At 45.1% G+C, this 9,381-nt stretch overlaps 1 protein-coding gene across 1 annotated transcript; it reads right to left on the reverse strand.

Moving 5' to 3' along the window:
* Positions 1-517: 517 nt before the first annotated feature.
* LOC117357246 (inhibin beta C chain-like) lies at positions 518-8,017 on the reverse strand. Its single transcript, XM_033937618.1, has 2 exons — positions 7,609-8,017; positions 518-1,260 (listed from the first exon to the last, which is right to left on the reverse strand). The coding sequence occupies exons 1-2, from the start codon at positions 8,015-8,017 to the stop codon at positions 518-520; spliced, it is 1,152 nt and encodes a 383-aa protein (XP_033793509.1).
* Between the last annotated feature and the right edge of the window lie 1,364 nt (positions 8,018-9,381).

Below are 9,381 nucleotides of genomic sequence, written 5' to 3' on the forward strand. Positions count from 1 at the left end.
CTGCAGAAATTTATATTATTATAACATCTTATGACCACATCAGTCTCCCATTTGAAAGTGTTGTTCTGACATATGCTAGGTACGCCACTGCAACCATATAATGGTCAACCATAAAAGGCAGCCAAAAATATGGCATGAACAAGCAAGTTAGGATTACCCAAAGAATTCTCCCACCACCCTATTCCCCCAGGGACATCAGTTGTGACCTAATTATCAAAGTGAATCCTCTTAAAAACAAACCTAAAGCAACAACTTCAGAGTTGCTCAGAAAGGCAGCCTTATCACGTTAAGAGTAATATTTCACACAGTAGTACATAAAACATGTCCATTAATAATAATAATATTAGAACTTCAAGTTCTTAAGCTCCTCAGTAGCTTTTTTTTCCTATGGGCAGGAACAAGTCTGGGAGATTCTGATCTGATATTAATTTGCCCTTCTTGTGTCTATCCTAGATTCCAGCACTAGGAGAGAGAAGCCAGCTTCTCTCTAGGAATCACCAACCCCTGCTAAATGGTTTCAGCTGCAACCACAGGCCTCCACAATCATGTGTGGAATATCGGTCTTCACAATATTGCTGTCCTTGTCGAAGTACAGCAAAGAAAGTGGCCTGCGCTCAGTAGGCACACAGCAGGAGCTGATTCCTGTATGGATATTGTTGGCTTTGATAAGGTTCAAGACCGTAGCGTGGAAAGATGCAGCCATGCCAGGGGCACCAGCAATGTGCACGGGGCATGTGCCCATGCAATAGTTTAGCTGGTAACCCTCAGGCTTTATAATCCAGTCATTCCAGCCAATGTCTTTAAAACTGACATAGTAATCTTTCCTGCAACACAGTTTAGTATTCTGGTCACAGCTGAGGCTTCGCTTGGTCACATGATGGCTAGGTTCTCTGATCTTGCCTTGGGCAACTAGAAAGGACTGGTGAGATTCACTGGCATTGACCATAGAAAGGGTATCCTGGCAACCCTTGCAGTCCAGTTCCAATCTCAAAGTCTCAGCTCTGTTGAAGAAACTCTGGAGTGCTGGCATCAGGGAGAACATGTGCCAGCCACTCCATTTTACTTCTAACTCTTTCTCACTGATGAATGTTCCTTTGGAGCTGCCTTCTTCAACCAAAAACAGCCTCAGTGTGAGATTTGTCTTTTTGGGTTTGTGGGACTCAAAATAGAGCCACAGGTGGGCGTGAACAAATTGGACATTTTGACTCTTTTCTCTGGTGAATTGGAAGCTCAGTCTGGCTTTTGTGTCACTTGAAGACTCTGCAACGAGAGAAAATAGAACATAAAAATCTTGGCAGCCCCAGTGAGGGCATTAGTTAAAGAATATAAGAGGATTGTAGGCGAACATTACTACATGTTATATTCAGAGATGTCACATTACCCAGTCCCAGGCCAGAGATTTTGGGACAGTGATGTATTTCTGACCACCCCATCTTGGTGCATTATGGGACTTTTAGCACTGATTTCAAGAGCTAGAATCAGGGGCTATAACATGCCAAAGCAGTGTGGGATTAAGTTTAATCCAGGATTGACCAAAAAGCCTCCAGCCTGGAACTAAGGTAACTGGGCATCTTGCAGTTTACATATATGCAGGTATTTATTTTGTACCTGTGGCAATGGAAGATTAGGTGATTTGCCCAGGGTCACAAGGAATGCTAGGAACCAACCCCACTACCTCAGGGTGCTGAGGCAGCAGATCTACCACTAGGCCATTCTTCACCTTCCAAGGTATGGAGAACTTGGAATACGAGGGAACGACTTAAGAGACTGGGATTGTTCACCCTTGAGAAGAGGAGACTGCGAGGGGATATGATCGAGACTTTCCAAATATTGAAAGAAATCGACAAAATAGAGCAGGAAAAAAAATTATTTACAATGTCCAATGTGACACGGACAAGAGGACATAGACTGAAGCTAAGGGGGGACAAGTTCAGGACAAATATCAGGAAGTTCTGCTTCACGCAACGAGTGATGGACACCTGGAATGCTCTCCCAGAAGAGGTAATGGCGGAATCCACCGTTCTAGGATTTAAGGGTAAGCTAGATGTACATTTCCTTATGAGAAGCTTAAAGTGATATGGGGACTAAAACTATGCCAGGGTATACCTGGTGGGTCCTCCGCGTGTGCAGATCACCGACTTGATGGACCTAGGGTCTGGTCCGGAGATGGCAATTCTTATGTTCTTATAGAAGGCATATCTTAACGTCAGCATGCCCCTGGATTCTATATATGTGCCCAATCTGCATGCACAATTTGAGTAATGACCAATTGGCAATAATAATTGGATATTAACAATTATTGGTGCTAATTGACAACAATTTGGATTTGCGCATACATCTTGCTAAGTTCTAGTCTATAAATATGCGTGCATAGATCTTTTAATGCACAACTGAAAAGTGGCCGTAGCTGTGGGAGGGGCATGGTCCAGTCAGGGGTGGTCACTAAAGAAGCACACAGTGTTATAAAATTGGGGGGGGGGGTCTGTGCCTAATTTGTGCACGAGGATTTATACCAAGTTTCACTCGGTGTGAATCCTCATGTTCTATACGCTATTCTGCAAGTTGAAAAGCGACGGCTGAGGGGAGACATGATTAAAGTCTACAAAATCCTGAGTGGAGTAGAACAGGTACAAGTGGATCGATTTTTTACTTCGTCAAAAGTTACAAAGACTAGGGGACACTCGATGAAGTTACAGGGAAATGCTTTTAAAATCAATAGGAGGAATTTGTTTTTCACTCAGAGAATAGTTAAGCTCTGGAATGCATTGCCAGAGGATGTGGTAAGAAGCGGAGATAACATAGCTGATTTTTAAGAAAGGTCTTGGACAAGTTCCTGGAGGAAAAGTCCTTAGTCTGTTATTAAGAAAGACATGGGGGAAGCCACTGCTTGCCCTGGATCGGAAGCATGGAATATTGCTACTCCTTGGGTTTTGGCCAAGTAATAGTGACCTGGATTGGCTATCGTGAGAACGGGCTACTGGGTTTGATGGACCATTGGTCTGACCCAGTAAAGCTATTCTTATGTTCTTATGTTACTTGGAGCACTGCTTATAGAATTATGTTCAATGCACATTTTTTTGACAGCCAAATTTGGGTGTCAGTGGCGTAGCCACAGGTGGACTCTACCCAGTTTGTTGTCAGGCTTGCCCAAAATGTCATCTTCTATAGTGTGACTGGCGGGGATTCCTAAGTCCCTCCTCCTTGCTGAAAGAATTTACATGTTGGGCTACCGCCGGCACTGTCCTGGAGCCGCCACTATTCCCAACCATAGGCCACTCCTTCCCCCACGTGCTCAGTTTTCATACTTGCGCTAAACTTACCCCTTCCTTTACAAAACTGCGCTAGCATTTTTAGCATCAGCCTCAGCGATAACAGCTCAGATGCTCATAGGAATTCTGTGAGCAATGGAGCCATTACCGTGGTGGCCGGCGCTATAAACGCTAGCGCGGCTTTGTAAAGGAGGGGGTTAGTATATGCATACAGAGGCTGGTGGTTGGCGGTAGCAGCTTCAGGACAGTGTTGGTGGTCACCCAACATGTAAATTCTTTGGTGGGAGGAGGTCTTCAGCTGATGGGGCTTGGAGATCCCTGCTAGCACAGATATGTCATTTATCTTGGTGGGGAGGGACAGAGAAGAAATTAAAATCTGGGCTTGCTTTAGTTGGAGGGGTGGAGATTAAATTTATGGCTCACCCAATTTGCTCTTGTGCCCACCTTAAATCAGCTGCCTGGTTATGCTTTTGCTGTAAATCAATAGTCAGTAATAGATTCAGAATGTAATGATAGTGTAAGTACAATGGAACTAGGTACCGGACAGTGATCTGCAATGCAGGACATAGCAACTAGATTCCTGAGGACATTTGGTACATTAAAAAACATTGTGCAAATTCGTTGGACAGGATACTGCAAAGTGCAGATATCAAATGTTGCAGCCAATGGCATTATGGAAATTTAGAAGGCAATTCTATAAAGGTTTGCCTATATTTATGCACTTAGAGGCGCCTATGTGTGCTTGTTCTACTTTCCTTTATAGAATACTAGTGTGACAAGTTAGATATACAGTAGACCAAGGGTGCCCAAAAGGTCAATCACAATCGACCAGTAGATCACAAAGGCTCTGCGATCGACTCGCATTGCCTTTACGTTCTGTTCTTCCTGCTTCCCCGACGCCAGGTGCTTACAAGCGCCGGGCCCATAGCCTTCCTCTCTGATGTCAGTGCTTATATGGCATCGGGGAAGCAGGAAGAAATCTGCAGTGGTGGCTTTTTAGTGGGGGGGGGGCAGGGAGACAGAAAGACAGACAGAAAGAAGGGGGGGCAGGGAAAGAGAAAGAAAGACAGACAGAAAGAAAAAAAGGGGGGCAGGGAAAAAGAAAGAAAGAAAGGGGGTCAGGGAGAGAGAAAGAAAGACAGAAAGAAAGAAAGGGGGGCAGGGAGAAAGAAAGAGAGGGAGGGGGAAATTTTGGGTTGGATAGTATTGCCTTATAGTATGACTGTTTATGTTTTGGGGTGGGGATTTGGCTATCTGGTGTATTTACCATTGTGAAAATTCTATAAAACTTATTAAAATTAAAAAAAAAGAAATGGGAAGGGGCAGGGAGAGAGGAAGAAAAAGCTGGAATTATGGAGAGACAGAGAGAGATGTTGGTTGGGGAATGGAATGAGGTCTGGAGGAGAGGAAGCATGCAGAGGCATAAATAAATAAATATTGGATTTACAGTCAGAAGAAGGAAGTGCAACCAGAGACTCATGAAATCACCAGACAACAAGGTAGGAAAAATTATTTTATTTTAAATTTAGTGATCAAAATGTGTCTGAATTTATATCTACTGCCTATATTTTGCACTATGGCCCCTTTTTACTAAACTGCGATAGCAGTTTTTTGTGCAGAGAGCCTATGAGCGTCGGGAGCCTTAGCGCACTGTTATGCAGGTCTTTCCTGCATGGTAAGGCCATTTTTCGTATTAACGGCCAAGTGCGAATTTTCCTATTAGCATGTGACCATTTAAAAAGATCAGTGTGTAAGCCCTTACTGCCGCCTATTTTGTAGGTGGTAAGGACTCACATAGTAATCAGGTGCTAATCAGTTCATACACGGCTCTGATTAGTGCAGACACGCCTACTCTCTACCCCCCAGTCATGCCTCAGGGCCTAACGGTATATGTATAGATTCATACATGGAGCAATGTGGTCACATAGGGTGCAAGGGAGTTGGAAGATCTGAAATTGTGCTTTGCCCATTGCCTTCCCTGCTTGGCTGCAACACAGCGGGTGGGAGAAGAGCTCTAGGGGGAATGTCACACGCATGCGTTTCTGGCTCTGGACAATCCTGACACACTCTGTCTGTAAAAATATTGAAAAATCTGCTTTGCTTGCACACATTCAAAATTGCCACAGGACAGCTTTTTAGGCTACAGTAAGCACATGTTACGGCCTACTGGAACTTAGTAATAGGACCCCACAATATTCTATAAGTTACATGCATGTGTGTCCATGCTCCACTCAGACACTGCCATGTGAACACCCATCTGTCAAATACATGCTATCAAACATATGATATTTGGTTGAAAAAGCACTACATGAACCCTTAATGTGGTGTCTGTAGGGTAAACTGCTTCGACTGTATTGTGATGCCATTATATCCTCTGAGAAGCAGCTTTGTGACCTCAGTTGCATCCAATTGGTCAGAGATGATCGCATTGCATTATGTCACTCCAGCTTCGGAAATGCACTTCAAATCCTGACTTCCTGAAAGCTTACTGAATGCTGGTGCCAGTATTTGGATTTTAATGACTCATTTCTAAGTTCTTTTTTATGGTTACTCAAACAGATCCTATTTCAAGCACTGGGCTGTCCAGCAGGTGACACTCTAGCCTCACACATGAAATCCGACATCTTCAAATTAAACAGTACCGCCGTTTAGACTCATGTACAGGACTATTTGAAAGCACTATAAACCTGTCAGGATGCAGTTTGGCCTTGCTCATTTTTTGCTATGTCTAGGATGAAATCTTACTTTAATATCATTACTAGGGGGGGGTACCCGTTGGAAAGCAATCAGCAGGTTTGAGAGGCCCTGTGCTTCCTGCATGAGATGACTAACACAATATTGGGGGGGGGGGGAGAGGGGTATATACAACTTTCAGTCTTGGCGGAATTGCCTTTCCAGTTAGCACTGTCCTGCACTTTGCCCTGGATACATGGCAGTACATCTGACATAAATCTAAAGCAAGTCTAATAGTCATTGCTTAAATCACTGACAGATGAGTACTGGCCCTTCACACAGGTGCTTAAAGGGCACCAAGCAGAGATTTTCAGCAGACGGGAAAGCAGATACCTTACATTGCTGTGGTGCTGTGGTGTTAGCAGATAAATGTGGGTGTTTGGAATACTTGCTGAACTGTCACCTCTATGGTCTAGCCCAGAATGAAAATATAATGCATAGAGAAAGGACGCACATATATTTATTTATTTATTTTTTTACTGCTGACTTTTCTGTTCTACCAGGTCACATCCCTTCTGCTCTGCATTTAGATCTACAAAAATGCACCCAGTGCACCCGGTCATGCCATAACTAGAATGGAGTGTAAGTCTGATCTTCATAATGACAGAGAGATTAGTCAGAAAAGCCACAAATATGTTTTATTCAGCAGAAAGAAAATCTCCTGCATCCCCATACCATCTGGTCCTGGTACCCATCTGATCTCTATGGTAGTCTGTCACAGAACGCTGTGCTCAGGATTAGAGAATGACACGGTGAGAAAATTCATCACCGTTCCCGTCCCCACGGATAACTGCGGAAAACCATCCCCATGTCATTCTTTAAGAAGAGAGGGAAGAATCAGAGTATGAATAGGCACAGCCACGGACCCTCAAGCCTTGCATTGAAGAACGCTGGTGTAAATGGACTGAGGCTGAGATAGACTCTAAAGAATGACAGTCTTTGGTATCCAGAGCAGATATTGTGATGTCATAATGCCTCATTCCACCAATGCCTAAGAGCCAACCTCATCAGTGATGTCACAATGGCTTCATTGTCCTATACTTGGCTCACATAAGAATCGGAATATGAATGGGCACAGCCACTGACCCTCAAACCTTGCATTGAAGAATGCTGGTGTAGCAGGACTGAGGATGGAAACGGTGATGAATTTTCTCACCGTGTCATTCTCTACTCAGGATCACATGGCCAGTACATCTTTCAGTGTGAGCAATGCGCACGTCATTGGAAAAGGACAGCGAAGCAGGATTAAGAGGTGCAGAGAAAGAATAACAGAAAGGTGCTCGTTCTTTCCACTTCTTTGTAAAACTCTGCTGCTGATGTCTCAGCCTATAACAACAGAATTCTTTAGGTAATAGGAAAAGCACAGATGGTCCATAACCACAGAGAAGTAAGGGAAAGCCTGAAATCAACCGGGGTACAGACCATACCATGAGTGGTAATTAAATTGAATGGACTGCACAGGCCCTGCAGTTCTCCTTTACCATCACTTGCTAGGTTATCTGTGTTGTGGTCAAGAGAGAGAAATTTTTGCTTTCAGGGAGAGGCAAAAAGAATCACCTCAGCTCTTCTGCTGTTTCCAATGAGAAATAAGAGATAAAACACCAACCTGATTCAGCAAAGCTGATAATTTTGAAGCTCTGCTGCCTTGAGTCAAGGTTCTCCCCCTGACTGTCCCAGTTGAAGGCTGCCCTCAGCCCCTCTGACCTCGCCTTCCCTGGGTGCAGCCTGCGTAGGGCACTGAGCACAGTCAGTCTTGGGATGGGGTGAGTGATGTTTGGCCTCTCTGTCAGGTGCAGTTTCTGTAGGATCTGCTGCTTTACCAGCTCCAGCATGATCTGCCGCTCTGTGCTGGGCTCCAAGGTGAGAGAGGGCACCCCACACGATGGACAGCCGGCATTCCTTCCCTCCGCCATCGATGAGGCAGCCCAGGTGGTAACCAGGGCAAGCAGGTAGAACCACGCCCACTCATGCCAGTACGGAGTAGCCAGCGCCTGAGGATGCAGGGTCAAAGCCATCTGGAGTGATGGGGATCGAGGGATAAAATTTTAGAGCAAAGAAAGATAAAAGGGAAAAGTTACAGGGAAGCAGAAAGACAGAGTAGCAAGGAAATGGATGCTATTCTGCAGTGGTCCTTTCACAGATTTCTCTCTCCCCCGAGTGTCAGAAGTCCTGCATCTTCTCCTTAAGTACGGGCAGCCTTGCATTAACTGTCATGTGTCAGGGGCTGCAGACTTAAGCATGGAGAATTAGCACTAAGTATTCACCCTCAGCTGCCAGAATCTTTGATTGGAGGTGGGGAAGGGATGGGGGTGCTCCTGAGCTTTGGCAAAGAGAGAAAAGGCTAGTGAGTCAGATTTGAGTCTGGTAGACCCAGGAAGCTGGTAGTCTGGGGGCAGCTGCAGCAGCAGTGGGTCAAGTTTAATATCAGCTCTCTTTCTGTCTCTGGTCTTATATTGGAGCCTCCTGTACGCTCAGGTGCTCCCAGGTCCCTCTTCAGTTCAGTTCAGTCCCTCCTCCCCTCCTTGTACACCAGCAGTCCGCCCCTACTCTGCCTGGATTGGCCATGCAGTTTTAATTTGACTGATACCTACACCTAAAAGATAGCAAAGCTCCAAACTCCAAATCCAGAGAGAGACAGAGAGAGGTGTCTATGGGGAATAAATCTCCTGGTTTTCTGGCTGGGTGACACTGGAATTGAGGGGAGGGAAGAATACAAAAAAGAAAGTATAAATTTGGGGCCAAGAAATCGGGGAAATAATTCTCCCAGTTTCCTGGCCGGGTGACACTGGAATTGGGTGGGGGTGGGGGTGGGGGTGGGGGGTTGAATTTTTTTTTAATAAAATAAAAGTATAAACTCGGGGCCAAGAGAATGGGAAAATAAATCTTCCTGGCTGACACTGGAATTGGGGGGAGGGGAGAATACAAAAAAAGTATAAACTTGGGGCCAAGAGAATGATGCAATATTTGAGAGAAAATATTACAAAGTTGGAAGCTGGTCAGCCCAGCTATTCATTGCTAAGTACTATGCACTGCCATGCACAAGGATCCCTATGTCATCTGGGTCTGATGATGCCGCGGGGGTAGCATTCACAGCTCCTGGAGGGGGCAGGGGGCTCCAGGGTGATGCTTGTTAGCTGGACTTAGAGGTCATGATTCCAGGGTTCTGCAGGAAGCCTTGCTGCATGCCCAACTCTGCACTGCTCCCCGTGACCCTGGGCAAGTCACTTAATCTTCCACTGCCCCAGGTATATTAGATAGATTGTGAGCCCACCGGGACAGACAGGGAACTGCTTGAAGTGCCTATATGTAAACCACTTTGACTGTGGTTGTTTAACTACAAAAAGGTGGTATACAAGTCCCAATCCTTTTCCCTCTACCC

This window comes from Geotrypetes seraphini, chromosome 3 (genome assembly GCF_902459505.1).
Source record: "Geotrypetes seraphini chromosome 3, aGeoSer1.1, whole genome shotgun sequence".
NCBI classification, from domain to species: domain Eukaryota; kingdom Metazoa; phylum Chordata; class Amphibia; order Gymnophiona; family Dermophiidae; genus Geotrypetes; species Geotrypetes seraphini.

Coding starts and splice junctions, on each gene's coding strand:
- LOC117357246 (XM_033937618.1), bottom strand. CDS start 8,017: ATGGCTTTGACCCTGCATCCTCAGGCGCTGGCTACTCCGTACTGGCAT. Junction 1,261..7,608: donor TATCAGCTTTGCTGAATCAG/GTTGGTGTTTTA, acceptor CTCTCGTTGCAG/AGTCTTCAAGTGACACAAAA.